Raw genomic sequence first — 15401 nt, 5'->3', positions numbered from 1 at the left:
AGAATTAATTAAAAAATCCAAGAAAAGCGACAAAATAACCTTCGAAGGCAACAAATCGTTTAAGAACAATACCAAGGCCAGAATAAAAAATACAAAAATAGTGATGTGGGAATTTTTGAAAAAGGCTTGCTAGCAAATACTCAGCACTGCCTTATGTTCAATGAAATAATTGCAAACCAATGAAATTAAGAAAATCTAAGAAAAAGCTGATATCACTATATTCTTTAATAACTGAAAAAAAACCGATATAAATGTAGGTGCCAAGACAGATCTAGAATCAAACAGACTAGAATGTGAACAACATAAACACAACGTAAGGAACACCGTAACAAAGACTAATTCTTGATTTTTGAAAGTAAAAAAAAATCAAAGTAAAAAACAAGAAAAACGAAACATTTCATTTTTCAGCATTCGAGACATAGAAGACCAAGACCCATCCGAGACAAAGATCCATCCCCCGAACGGAACAAAACAGAAAAAGCAGAAAGCAAACACACGAAACATTGAAACAATTTGCAAACATTTTTGTCAAAAAATATTTAAGACCGAATTTATAAAAATTTTTAACTGTTTTTCAAAAATTTAACGCTTTAAAATTATTGAAGTTTTTATTGAAACAAAATTAAATCCCCTCATGTTGCAGAAAAGACTAATTCTTGTAATTAAAACAAAATTACAGACAAAAAACTGAAGAAAAATTGAAAAAACTGCAAAAATCTGATTAGCATATGTACAATTTTATAAAAACAAAAATACAACGAGGTAGAAAGAGGCTTGGAGCATATGAATTATCAACTGGAAGTTGCCATATTAACTGATTTTTGACAAAACGACGGCTAAGAGATCCAAAAATGAAGAAATTAATAGAAATGCCAAAAATAAATTTAAAAATAAAGAAATAGGTGCCTATTTTGAACTCGAAACGCGTTTTCAGGCTCTGCAAAACACGGTGATATTAAACTCCAAGGTTTACATTTCCAAAAAAGCATCGAATAAAAATCATTTCTACAAAAACCAAATTACAAGCAAAAAAATTGGGCCACTTCGACGAAAAAACGGCTAAAAACGGTCATCTATATGTGCCATTCCGTCAAAAACTACTTTTTTTAAGAGGGTAAGTTTTTTTTGCAACAAGTAAATTAAAATTATAATCATACGGTTAAATATACCTGAAACAAAAAATATTTCAAATCATTCAAACAAAATAATATAATAAACATCAACAATTTTCTTAAAGAATCACATTATAAAATTTTCTTTCGATTCTTTTCTTCCTAAAAATAAAAATAACTTTTAAAAACTCCTACGTTACTATTCAAAGGAATTTTTTCATGTTGTGAGAGCGAGAAATCATTCAACGTTTTCTTAAAAACGTTTTCATTTTCTGCCAACTGAAGCCAATGTGGTAACTTATTCCATTTTTGTACGCATTTTCATTCACTAAACGCAGCGCATGATCAAAAATTTCTCTCGCTCAGAAAAAAATAGTTCACACAGCAATTTTTCTCACTTTCGCTTTCAGGTCAAAACAGCGTCTGAACGAATAGTACTTCCGGTAAAAAAAACCTTAAGAAAACCAATACTCCTCTTCGAGTCGTAAAAACTAAGAGCACCGCAACATAGATCCGCTCAGCTTACAGCTTCGCAACTATAATTAAAAACCCACTTAAATTCCAGCGGGATGCAACAATTACGGGAGTTATCCCGAAGCTTTTTATGATCCCCAGTTGCACATTTTGTGTTATATAGTACGTTGCTTTGTTTAAAAACATAATCTCCGGCTGGGTTTGTAAAAGTTATAATCCCATTACAGTCGGAGAGGGACGGGTAGGGCTGAACAGATCGCAACTGACTGACCAATGAGTTCACTCCAAGTTTGCCACTGATGGCATTCTTCAAGTGACTCGAACTTGCCCTCGTCTGCCCAGCAGCACTGCTCTCTTCCAAACCAGAGCTGAGGGCCATCGTTCAATGTGGGACTGTTGCCCACACAGAGTCCATATCTCAGATCTGTCATCCACTGGGCACCAATGTCGATTATAGACGCAACAATGCCTGCCAGACAGCCGACTAAAAATAGATATTTCGCAATACTTGAAACACGCACGTGCAAGTTTTAAAATCTCAGACCCTACAGTGCCATATTTTGCTACACAGTGTCTGATTTCAAAACGGATCTACTCTGTCCCCCCCCCAGTATTTTTTACTCCCCCAATTACAAATTATATGTTGTTTTATAGCACGTTACTATGTAAAAAGAGCACATGCGCCTGGGGGTCATAAAATATACATTCCCACTACGCCACGGGGGGGGGGGGGGCAGAATAGATCCTTCAAAACTCGCAAATGAGTGTTTAAAGCAACGTTACGTGACTTGCCAATGTCACTTTGAAATTCTAACTTTAATCCCACACTGCTATGAGGTTATCGATAATCAGGCTCTCGATTCCAGATTATCTCAGCAAATTCAACAAAGTCACGTAACCTATACTTGACGATTACTGAACTATTTGTCGTGCACTCATTTCTCACCACTCATTTTTACGTAACGAATTCCCAACTTATCCGTGAAAAGCTTTTAAAATCCTTTCAAAAATTCAATTTTCAAAATTATTTCAAGGCATAATTTGGTTCGCATTTCCATCTGGGACCCTAACCCAAAAATTTTGAGTGTATATTCAAAGCATTATAAAGAAGTAGTTTGCCCCTAAGTAAATATCGGAAGAGAAGTTGAAGCAATTCCACTGATATAGGTAACGTTATTTGTTCGTGTGTGTATATATACATTAACAAAAAATGAGATAGTGTACCAGATATTATAAAATCAGATATTGACCAACTTGAGAAATCAGAAAACATTTTAAAAAGAGCACTCCAGATCGAAGTAAAAAAAATTAGTTCTATAACACTTGAGAACCATCAGTCGAAATTAAAACTCTAGAAAACTGAACTTTATCTTGTAACTCAAAACTGATATATTGAGAAAATGAGAGATTAAAAATTTTTTCAAAGATGAGTCAGGATTTCACAAAATCATTTTAAGATTCTGACATTGCTACATGGAGGGCAACCCAAAGAGGCTGGCTTTTTAGTAGTATATGGTATCGTAATTTATCAAATAGAGCGGGGGCACTACATGTTTTAAGATAGACCCAATCTTAAAACAACCGACTAACATCGGAATAATTGCTCTCGAACGACTGGTGGTAGCTATAATCAATAGCATCCTGCCGCAGTCAGTGTGAGACGGGGCGGGGGATAGCCTGGAGGACGGGGGACTAGCGGCTCCAGAAGTGACTTAGAGGTTATTATATACCACTTTTAAGATTAAAAAGACACCGATTTCAATGAACATTTAACTTGATTTTTGATAGTTAAGGGCGAACAGTCATTCGAAAAATTAAAAAAGATAAAACAATTGTTTTGCAACAAAAATATAAAAATAGCCGACAGAATACCAGAAACGACTCAAAGAGTCGTGCAATAAAAACTTATCTAATCATACCTAGTTTAGAAATATGAAAAATGAAATAAAAAAGCAATATACAGTTTAAAAAACCAATTTTTAGTGAGAAATGTGAGTTGGTAGGGGCTGGTTAGGGCGAGTTGGGGGAGGTAGGAGTGGGGCTAGATGTGTGAGGGCAAGTTGAGTAGTTTAGATAGGTTGGATGAAATTATATGGACTCAAATTCTCGAAATAACCTTTTAACCTTGAATAATACCATCAGTTCTTAATTAGTATACATTACAAACTAAGCTCCTTATAAAGTCCATTGTTCTAAAACAAAATTCAACAAAACAAAAATCAAATTTCAAGTCATGACTTCGGCTAAAAAAACCTGTAGAATCTCAATGCTCCTCTTCGAGTCGTAACCAGTCGAATAGGGGAAACGACTCCAAGAGCCGTTCAATATAAACTCTTACCTAACCTTATGCAAATCAGAAAAACCAAAGAGAACAAAAAATAGTTGCCTAATAAAAACTATGGAAAGCGATTTACGAATGCAGAAACATTTTCAGTTTGCGGAGGGGGGCTGAGGTAGGTAGGGGGAAGATAGTTTATTGTGGAGTATAGAGTTGAGAGGGGTTACGCATGTGGGTGGAGGTGGTTGGGGGAAGGGGGTAGGTAGGAGGTAGCTGGGGGAAGGAGGTAGGTAGGTTGAAGTGAGGGGCTTTGTGGTTTGGCTAGCAGTTCAAGATAAGTATTTATTAAAGCAGTTCAAGACTAGTATTTATTAAAAACTGAGCTATTGTTAAATTCCAATGATCGAAAACACAAGTAAACGTTCCGAAACATTTTAATGTTCGAAATGAAAGAAATCAAAGTTGAATTCATTAACAAGTTTGCTTCAGCTAAAAAATACAAAAAAAAATTACAATAGCAAAACTCCTCTTCGGGTCGTAACACGAAACATATGCTCATACTAATTGCATCAAACTTCGTTCGAGAGCAATTAAACATGCAATGCCCCCCTGTATTTTTCTTGATAACGGTATCTTGTACTACTTGTACTACTTATAATGAAACATATATTCTAGACTTTTGGTTGCTCTTATTTGGTTTCGACTTCTTGTCAGATGTTTTCGGGAAAGAGTAACTCTCAGGTTTTCGGCGGTAGTTTTAATCATCAGCAAAAAGTCATGCTTTTGAGTTTCCAAGGTCATTGGGAACATGCTCCAAGAAGGAGGGCAGGGGTTGAAGATCATCTTGATTGTCGTTTGATCCGATATCGTGAACCTATATAATTGGAAATGTAAATACTGTAAGGGTAATAACATCAAAGGGGTGGATGTAGCTCATGTTGCCTGAGGCCGGCGCGAAAAATTTGAATTACAAAAAAAACTACGGAGAAAAAACCTGTGCGAGGCCGGCGACCGGACGCAAGAACGAGCCGTAAGCCTTTTTACTTTGGCAACTCGTACCTCCCCGTCTCGCCCAGGGGATGTTTCCACAACTCTTCCAAGGGGCCAGATTCCTCTCGGCGTCAAGTCTTTGAGTACCCACACAACATCTCCAACTTTCAGAGGAGGCTGGTTGTTGTCTGTCCATTTACGTCTCTTGAGTAATGTCGGCAGGTATTCCTTAATCAAGCGCCGCCACATGTGGTTCATCAACTGCTGCACGTGCTTCCAGTTCTTGAAACTAGCTGGCTGTTGATCTCCAAAGTTTCCGGGTGGCAGGGAACTGTACGGGCGTTGGATAAGGAAATGGTTAGGAGTGAGTGGTTCTTCGTTTTCAGGCTGATCAGCAACGTTTGTCAAGGGTCTGGAATTCAGAATTGCTTCGACTTCAACCACTATTGTTTCAAAGATTTCGAAGGAGAGACGCTTAGATCCTAGAATGATCAAGAGTGTCCTCTTGGCGCTCTGAATCAATCGCTCCCACACGCCACCAAAATGAGGGCCATACGGTGGGTTAAATTTCAATGTGGTTTTGACTGCAGCTAGGGCTTTATAAATCTTGTCTTTGTCTAAAGCTTTAACCGACTTCTTCAGCTCTTCGGAGGCGCCGACAAATGTTTTTCCATTGTCGCTGTACAATAAAAATAGGTTGGCATCTTCGGCAGGTGAACCGTCGATATGATTGAGGAAGGTGTCTGTATTTAAATCTGGACATGTTTCCAAATGGACTGCTCGCGTAACGAGGCATGTAAAAATAAGTCTATAATGTTTCTCGATATTGCCTTGTTTGTCTTCAATATAAAACGGGCCAAAAAAGTCCAGTCCTGTGTTGGCAAACGGAAATTTGGTTTCTTCAGTGGGGAAGCGGAATGCAGGAAGTGGTGCCATTACCGGTTGAATACTCTGAAGGTCAAAAGGGCGACACAAAAAACATCGGTATTTTAGTGAAAGTAGTGTTTTTCGAAGTCCGATGACGTAGTAGCGTTGTTGTACGAATGCTTTGACCCGTTCTGTTGCTTGATGAGCACAATTTCTGTGCGCATGTTCAAGGTATAGTATCGCGATCTTTTCCTTTGCGTCCAAGATTATTGGACATTTTTTGATCTCCAATTCTGTTGGAGCAAATAGGAGACGGCCACTAGATCGTAGGAGTCCATTTTTGTCAATTACTGGATTTAAGTTTTTCAATTTGCTCTTGGCGTCCAACTTTTGTGTTCTTTTTAATGCGTTGATTGTTGAAGAGAAAGCATTGTTTTGAGCTAACTTTAGCAGAAAATTTTGAGATAAACAAACATCCTCTTTAGTGTATTGACATTTGTTGGAACGATTCTTCTTAGCTCTGTAAATTAAATTGAAGACAGTTGCGAGGGTTAAAAGTAGCTTATTCCAAGTTGAAAAGCGGTTCGGGTCTAGAACAAGTTTGGTTGCTGTTTTTGGTTTTCTGGTTACGGCACCCACGGTTGAAATCTTTTTCATATCTTCCCAAGATTTTTCAGTGTCTTGCAAAAATTGTGGACCTGTAACCCATTTCGGGGGGATTTCTGATGGCTCAAGTCCACGCGTTCTATGGTCGGTTGGATTAATATTAGTTGGGACATGATTCCACCAATCAGTTTTAGTTGTTTTCTTCGAGTTCTTCGAGTCGATTCGAGACAAAAACGTTTTGTTTCTTAGTTGAGCTGATCCAATCTAAGACAACACGACTATCTGTCCACAAGTAGACTTTTTCAAATATTAATGTCATTTCGGTTTGTATCAATGTGCGGAGGCGTGTACCTAAAACGGCTGCTTCGAGTTCTAATTTTGGCACACTAATTTGTTTTATTGGTGCAACTTTGCATTTTCCAAGCAAAGATGTTTGAAAGATTTCGTCCTGTTTTTGGGTGCGAATGCAAGCAACTGCTGCCAATGCAAAAGTTGAGGCGTCAATAAAGACATGGAGCTGGTGATTATTTTCCTTATTCGTTGAAGAGTTCAACCATCTGGGGATTTCGATATCAGGCATTGCAAAGTAACTATCGAGCACTTTTTGCAGGTTGGAATGAAGTTCTGTGGGAAGTGTTTCATCCCACTTCTTGCCTAGCTTCCAGATTTGTTGTAAAAGCATTTTGATTCTTATTGTGAGCGGGGACAAAATTCCTAGGGGGTCGAAAATGGTTGATACTAAGCTGAACATTTTCCTTTGTATACTCACTTGCATTTCGGGGAAATTGTTCTAATGACTTCATTAGAAAACAGTCAGTTCTGGTATTCCAATTCTGACCGAGGACTCTATTAATCTCTTTCAGTTCATCTCGATCTTTTTGCTCAATGAACCTTAGGGCTTCATGTTTGTTTGACACAAATTTTGACAAGCGAAAGCCACCTTTATGAAGGCTACTTTTAGTCTGGTTAATGTGGTTAATGATTTCAATTGCTTCTTCTCTTCTATAGACGGCAAAGATTGGATATAGTCGTCCATATAAAAACTGTTTTTGATTGCAGAAACTGCTTTTGGAAATTCAATTGCATTATCTTCTGCGCAACGGTTCAGCACGAAAATTGCACAAAAGGGGGAGCAGGTTGCTCCAAAAATTAATCTGGTGAACTGGTAATGTTTAACAATCTCTTCATTGGGCCAGAGAAAGCTTAGTGCAGATTGGTCCCCAAGCCTTATTGCTATCTGCATGAACATGCCTTCAAAATCAGAGAGAATAGCAACTGTATTTTCACGAAACCTCAGAAGGATTCCTACCAAGTTGTTCAGCAAATCTGGTCCTGTGATCAAATTGGAGTTCAAAGATTGGCCTTTAAACTTGGCCGCAGCATTTGGTACTCTGCGCACTTTTCCGGGCTCGTTTGGATTAAACACCGGGTGATGAGACAAATACCAAATTTTCTCGGGTTCTGGCTGCTGCATTTCAACTAGCTTGACATAAAATTTTTGAAGATCTGTTGTGAGAGTTTGCTCGTATAACTCTTTCAATTGGATGTCATTACTGAGTCGCTTATGAAGACTTTTCAGCTGGCTGAAAGCTGCGAAATAGTTATTTTCTATCCTCAATGGCTTTCTCCAAAGGAGTCCAATTTCGTACCTCTCGCCATTGTAAGTGATTCTCTTTTTCAATATGTCAAGGGCTTCCTTGTCAGTGGGATTTGAAGATTCACTCTCGGGTTGAGTTCCTTCGGCTTCAATTTTCCAGAATTGCTCAAGCAATTCATCGAGGGGCTGATCGTCGGAGCTTTGTCGTGATACCTGGTACACGTACTGTTTCTGCAGGTGAAATCTTTGTTTGGGTTGCTATTGCACTCTTTCGTACTCTCCAGCTAGGGTCCATCCAAGCCTCGTCTTTACGCCGAAAGGCTGGTTTCTAGTTGCCGCGATGACTTCAACTGGATGTGTGAAAGCAAAAGTGTTTATTCCCAAAAGTGCACCAATTTTGCCTTCAGCTATTTCTGGGAAATGAATGTGACGCAATTCTTTGAATGCATCAAAAAGCGGGTTGAGTTCAAATAAATTAGCTGGGGCTACATTTAAACAAGGAGTGCTATAAGTTGTTGTAATTTGAAAATTTTGATCCAAATTTTCGTAGGGTGCAACTGTCACTTGTTCAAAAATTTTTGAAAGTGGCATATCATGCTCTGTGTTAAGATACTGAAGCGTAGTGGCTTCTTGATCTTCGCATGGAAGAGCAAGGAACTCTGTGATTTTGTCAAGTATGAAAGTAAATTGGCTTCCTGGATCGATCAGAGCGTACGTATCGAAAGCTTTCTTGCCGTTTAGAAAAGATAGTGGGATAAGTTGAAGTTGTTCGAACCATTCTTTTGGAGTAGACTGTAGATGATTCACGCTAAAATTTTGGTTGGCATTGTTCAAATTAGCGCGCTGAAATTGATTCTGATTTTTGTTTGCAAAAGACTGTCCGTAGCGGCTGTTTTGTGATTTAGATGAGATGCTTGCGTTGTTGTTACTTCCTGGTTCATATTGCTGTTTGACACGCTGATTTTCTTGGTTGGTAACATTTGATCCTGTGGAATTGCTGGTGGCAAAAAGCAGCTGGCTGACGCTTGATAATTTTGCCAGGGTCATGCAGTGTTGTGTGGTGGTATCCGCTGCATGTTTGGCAGCGTTTTGTTGATGGGCAGTTTTGCTTCTTGTGTTTATTGCTCAAACAGTTCGAGCAAAGATTTCTCTTGCTTACAATATCAAATCGCTGGCTTGGGCTACAATTTTGGTAATCGGGACAGGTGGCTAATATATGGTTTCCACGACATTTCTCGCAAATACGCTTTGATTGATTTACGTTGTTTAGGGGTGGAAATGGCGGAGCGCTAGGTGGTTTCACAGTACCGCTACTGCTTATTGTTGTTGACTGATTTCGGTTAGTCGGCTGTGCTGAAAATCCTGAACTTTGGGTACTTAAATTTCTTGCGTGATTATTGCTGACGTTCGAGTTCCCAGAATTATTAGAATTGTTTCTATGAAGGTTATTTTGCTGGAGGTTTTCGCGGTTTATCTATCGTACACATGAGCTTGAACTTCTAACCATTTCTGGAATTCAACTAGAGTAGTTGGTGTTTCGGTTGATGTAACAGTGTGCTCTGTCCATTTGAGGAGGACGTTATGCGGGACTTTTTCTTTAGCTGTCTTCATAAGTGTTGAGCTCTGTAGGTCCACTGTGTATCCCAAGTATTGGAAAGCTTGCACTAAACGTTTCAAGCACGAAGCAAAGGCTACAAAGTTTTGTTTGTTATAGTCATTAGTTCATTTCCACTTTTCCAATTGATTTATGAAGGCGTTCACCACTATAGTAGGATCACCAAAATATGACATGAGTTCGTTTAAAGCTGTGCTATAATAACGTGTCGGCAAAAAAAATTGTTTATCCATTCGTGGTACTTCAATGGGTTGCCATTAAAAGTTTGAATCGTAAGAGGTGGTAACTTGATTGAGTGTTTACTTGTTGGATTCTTCCAATATGGAGCTGTGTTTGAGGTCCATGGTAATGAATTGATTTCAAATGAAGGGTTTTTGGAACATTCAATTGATATTGGATGTAATACGCTGGAAATCTGATGTGAATGTGGAAATTGTTGTTCAGGTTTTCGCTCTGCTGAAGGCAGTGCTTGTGAGGGAAACGTTGAGATTGACGGAGCAATGGGAATACTATCAGCTAATGGTTTTGAACAGGTGGTTTGTTGAACACCAAATGGGTTGAGAGGCTCAATGCCAACGGTTTCGACGTGTGACTGCGACTGGAATTGAGTAAAGCTTCCAGGCAAAATTTTATTCTCTGTGTTTTTCAACTCATGTCCATTATGCAATGGTAAAGAAGTTATGTTAGACGTTTGAAAGTTGTTCGCGTTTTGGCAGGAACATTCATAGAACTGATTAAAATTTGTCATTGTGTTACTCAGTTCAAATGTTTGTTTTGTCCTTGGCAGATCAAAATCTAGGTTCTGTGGGTTTTGTTGACTGTAATATTTGACAGGAATGGGATTTATCAGACGCGGATTATGTGTTCCTTGGTATTTGGAACAACCTATGCTCTTTGGTTCAAAAGTTTGTGTCTGAAAACGTTCGTCGGCGAAATCTCGAGAAAATTCAGATATTATGTTTTTTGACTGAAATTGATTATTAAGGTTTTCCTGAGGAAAATGGTTTTGAAACTTATTTTGCGTGCTTACAAAACTAAGCGGCTGAATTGAATCATTGTCAGCTTTAAGCTGCTGCTGGTTGACTGTAAAATTATCGACAGCAGATAATGTTGTATCACTGAGAGCAAAACGATCGTCGTCTTTGCGACGGTCGTCTCAGGTTTCGCAAAATTTTTATCCGAGTGTTTCACTTGTGTTTTGGATTCAACTGTGTTATTGATGTTAATTGCTCTGAATGAACTAGATGCACTCATTCCAATAGAAAGGGGATACTCGTTGTTGCCATTTAAAAACTTTGACAACATTGGTTTGGTCCTGTGGAATTCGGACAAAAACAGTGATGTTTTCTCCGGTCTCGGTGGTGTTTTGTTGGAAAATGATGAACGTTCTGGGTTGCTTGCTTCTGGAATCTCGTTCATTGATGGTGAGCATCTCTGTGGGGTTGGATATCTGTCAGTCGTATGAGTTGTTACACTGACATCATCGCGTATCCTAGTTGAAGATTTGCTGAGTAGTCCACCGTCATCTAAACTGTCAATTTCGTGTTCAATTTTCTCTAGACGTGACAGAAGGTTTGAATGTCATTCCATGACAGATGAAGTGCTGCTGGAGTTCGGACTTTCTTTTAACACGGCATCAATTGTTGTTTTCAGCTCGTCAACATTTGCTTTTGCTTTATTGATGAGCAGGGTGAGTGATCTGAAACTCATTCGCTGATCGATAGCAGATTTTAAGAGGTCCAGCTTGCTTTTCAAACTGAGCTCTGCGATTTTGAATTTGTTTAACGCGTATTGACAACTTTGACTGTTCTTCTTTGTCATCTTGCTCTTGTTGGTCATTTTCGTATTAACAGGTAAAAAACGGCTTCGAAGCCGGAGTGACGCAAATTTCAAAGTTAAAAAACAATGTTAATGGCACCGTGAGGCTAATCAGCCCCAGGTTTTGTGTTGTTGAAAACTACGACGCAACTTTTCTGAAAAAAAAAATAAAATCCTTGTGTTTTGTTGTGCTAAATCTAGCTAGTTTTATCTCTAAAAAAGAGGAAAAAAACCTTTTGCGCGCGCTTGTTTCGTTATTACAATAGACACGACCAAATAATCGCTAAACTCAAGAAAATCAAAAATTTCTCTTCAGTAGAATAAGTGTATGGCTTTTGAATGGTTTTTATTACAAACTTATACAAGGACAAACACTTTTTTTGAAGAGGGAATAAAAATTGCTTAGAGATTGCTACTGCTTAGACCCTGTGTTAAAAAAGATCAAAACGTTTTTTTTATGCGGTGCGAATAGGCAACGTGAGCTACAGACAAGCAGACAAGACAACTCGATTTGTGCTGAAGCTCATTTGAAATTCCTTCTCCTTAAGTTGAACTGCTTGCTTCTTGATTTCTTTAAAACTTTTGAAATCTTTACTTTGAAAATTCTAAACGCTTTTGTAAGTGCTGACACTAAGTTTTGAAGATCATTTACAATGGTAACTACTGACACCAAAAAAGCTCTCCTTCTATCTGGTGACTACTGAGACCGAAAAGGGGGCTAGCGGACTTCTTGCGGCAACTTCTGAGACCGCGGACAGAAAGGAAGAGACGTTTAAGTTTTTCAACTCAAAGGGATTATTTAAGTGAGCAAATTTGAGTGGGGAGATATTTCGAGCTTTTGATTTTCTTGCTTTTCAGCTAAAGAAAAGAGTTCTTAAGTTTTCCTTTTTTTGAAGTTTTCAGTGCATACTACCCCATTAACTAGGCGCGCGGCTAGTAGTATGCATAACTTGAAAACAGAAAATGTGATTGTCTCGTTTTCTTAAGAATACATACTACCCCATTAACTAGGCTCGCGGCTATTAGTATGCAATTAAGATCAAAGAAAACACAAATTCCTTTATAGGTTTATTTTGAAGAAGCGTTTTAGGAACTTTTCTCTGCGTTCTTCACGGTTTTGCGAAGTAGTTTAAAAAACAAAATTTCTTAGCTTGTTTTGTAATGAAGTGAGGAGGCTGATTCAATAAGTTTTTTAAACTCGGTTGATATTTTTAAATAAAAGGTAGAAAAAAATGTGTTTTGGTTTCTATAAGTCAGAGAAGCAATTTTGCCACTTTTCTGTTGCTTCTTTGCAGTTTTGCGAAAAAGATAAAAAAAAATTATCAACTTCTTTTGAAATAAAATGAAGCGCTGCGATCAATAGGTTCTCTTGGATTTAATAAATGTTTTAACGAAAACGTTGGGAAAACGTTTTTTTTTGAAAGAAGCAATTTTGCAAATGTTCTGTTGCCTCTTTACTAAATGCAAAAACGAAAAACTAAATTTGAAGCTTGTTTAAATCCAAACTGAGGGGGCTCAATGAATAGGTATTCTAATATCTACTAATTGTTTATCAAAACGTCAAGAAAAGTTTTTTTTTTGAATTTTTTTTAGTCAAAGAAGCAATTTTGCCAATTTTAAGTTGCCTCTTTATTAAAATGCAAAATGGATAAACAGTATTTGAAGCTTGTTTTGTAACAAACTGAGGGTGCTCAATGAATAGGCTTTCTTTGGTCTACTAATTGTTTATAACAAAACGTCAATAAAACGTTTTTGGATTTTTTAAAGTCAAAGATGCAATTTTGCCGCAATCTAGTTGCCTCTTTGTTAAAATGCAAAATTCATAAACTGACTTTTAAACATGCTTTATAGCAAACTGAGGGGGCCCAATCAATATGTTTTCTTGGATCTAGTAATTGGTTATGTCAAAACGTAAAGAAAACGTTTTTTGAATTTTTAATGTTAAAGTTGCGATTTTGCCAAATTCTAGTTGTCTCTACGTTAAAATGCAAAATCCATAAACTAACTTTAAATTTTGTATTATAGCAAACTGAAGAGGGCCAATCAATAGGTTTTTTCGATCTACTAATTGTTTATGTCAAAACGTCAAGAAAACGTTTTTTGAGTTTTTAAAGTCAAAGATGCAATTTTTGCCAAATTATAGTTGTCTCTTTGCTAAAAAGCAAAGTCCGCAAACTAACTTGCAAACATGTATTACAGCAAACTAGGGGGGCCCAATCAATAGGTTTTCTTGGATCTACTAATTGTATATATCATAACGTCAAGAAAACGTTTTTTGAATTTTTAAAGTCAAAGATGCAAAATTCTAATCGTCTCTTTGCTAAAGGGCAAAGTCCATAAACTAATTATTAAACTCGTATTATAGCAAACTGAGGGGGCCCAATCAATAGTTTTTCTTGGATCTACGACTTGTTTATATCATAACGTCAAGAAAACGTTTTTTGAATTTTTAAAGTCAAAGATGCAATTTTTGCCAAATTCTACTTGTCTCTTTGCTAAAACGCAAAGTCCATAAACTAACTATTAAACTTGTTTTATAGCAAACTGAGGGAGCCCAATCAATAGTTTTTCTTGGATCTACTAATTGTTTATATCATAGCGTCAAGAAAACGTTTTTTGAATTTTTAAAGTCAGAGATGCAATTTTTGCCAAATTCTAGTTGTCTCTTTGCTAAAACGCAAAGTCCATAAACTAACTATTAAACTTGTTTTATAGCGAACTGAGGGGACCCAATCAATAGGTTTTCTTGGATCTACTAATTCTTTATATCACAACGTCAAGAAAACGTTTTTTGAATTTTTAAAGTCAGAGATGCAATTTTTGCCAAATTCTAGTTGTCTCTTTGCTAAAACGCGAAGTCCATAAACTAACTATTAAACTTGTTTTATAGCGAACTGAGGGCACCCAATCAATAGGTTTTCTTGGATCTACTACTTGTTTATATCATAACGTCAAGAAAACGTTTTCTGAATTTTTAAAGTCAGAGATGCAATTTTTGTTAAATACTATTCGCCTCTTTTTTAAATTGCAAAATCTATAAACTAAATTTAAAACTTGTATTATAGCAAACTGAGAAAGGCCCAACCATTAGGTTTTCTTGGATTTATTAAAAAGTTTTCATTAAAACGTTGGAATAACGTTTTTTGATTTTTGACGCTTAAAAAAGCACTTTTGCAACTTTGTTTTTTGAGCAAAAATTTCACATAAACAACTAGACTAAGAAAAAGTCAATTTAAGCTCCAACTGAGGTGTTCTATTCAACTAGTAATTATACTGTCGTAGATTTTTTTCGACAAATCTAAAAAAAACATGTTTTCGAATTTTTCCGATGCAAAAACGCTATATCGTTTTTTCGTGCAACTTGAGTGTTTTTCTTTTGCTAAGTGCGACATGTAGTTTCTCATGGCTATTTCTTTCACAAATCATCCACAAAAGCTCGTTGGGGGAAATTTTCTGTTTTTTTTTTTTAGATTTTTTGTCGCAAAAAACTTCCAGTTTTTGGATACGTCTAACCAGGGAAGGGACTCCTGAGGTGACGTCTGGAACCTCGGGCAATAATCTCTTGGTGACGTCTGCGACCAAAAAAACCAGGCCTTCTGAATCGGGTGACGTCTGGAACCCTTGAAAAAAATCTCCTCGTCTTTGGTGACGTCTGCGACAAAAAAAATCAGGCCTTCTGAATTGGGTGACGTCTGGAACCCTTGAAAAAAATCTCCTCGTCTTTGGTGACGTCTGAGACCAAAAAAAAATCTTCTTGGGGGCTTTTCTTGCTGATTGACTTGGCACAAAATTGCCTTGTTGCTCTATTATCGATCTAAGGAACTGTAATTGTGCTCAACGCAAACCGCCCATCACAGATTGAATTCTCATCAAAAGAAGGTGTTGTGTAACAGGTGGTCAGACAATCTTGGTACTGTTTTTTTGTCATTGGTAGTGGCGGGGTTGATGTAACCCTCTTTGTTAAAAAAAATCCGTTTCAGAAGGTAGACTATGTTTCTTAATCACGGGGGTAGATCTCCATTTTATGTAATGAAACATATATTC

General features: G+C 37.3%; 2 protein-coding genes across 2 annotated transcripts in view; both read right to left on the bottom strand.

The window, feature by feature from the left end:
• Positions 1-15401, bottom strand: part of LOC142349474 (H(+)/Cl(-) exchange transporter 5-like) — a 47922-nt gene that overhangs the window by 26107 nt on the left and 6414 nt on the right. Inside the window, exon 3 of the mRNA XM_075401060.1 lies at positions 1858-2070. Coding sequence (XP_075257175.1) covers positions 1858-2070 — 213 coding nt within the window. The remainder of the gene's footprint in view (positions 1-1857; positions 2071-15401) is intronic.
• Positions 1-15401, bottom strand: part of LOC142349475 (uncharacterized) — a 477119-nt gene that overhangs the window by 458179 nt on the left and 3539 nt on the right. The window lies entirely within an intron of this gene.

Source organism: Convolutriloba macropyga, chromosome 11, assembly GCF_964194025.1.
Source record: "Convolutriloba macropyga chromosome 11, txConMacr16.3, whole genome shotgun sequence".
NCBI lineage: Eukaryota > Metazoa > Xenacoelomorpha > Acoela > Convolutidae > Convolutriloba > Convolutriloba macropyga.
This window is presented reverse-complemented; position numbering and strand designations above follow the sequence as displayed.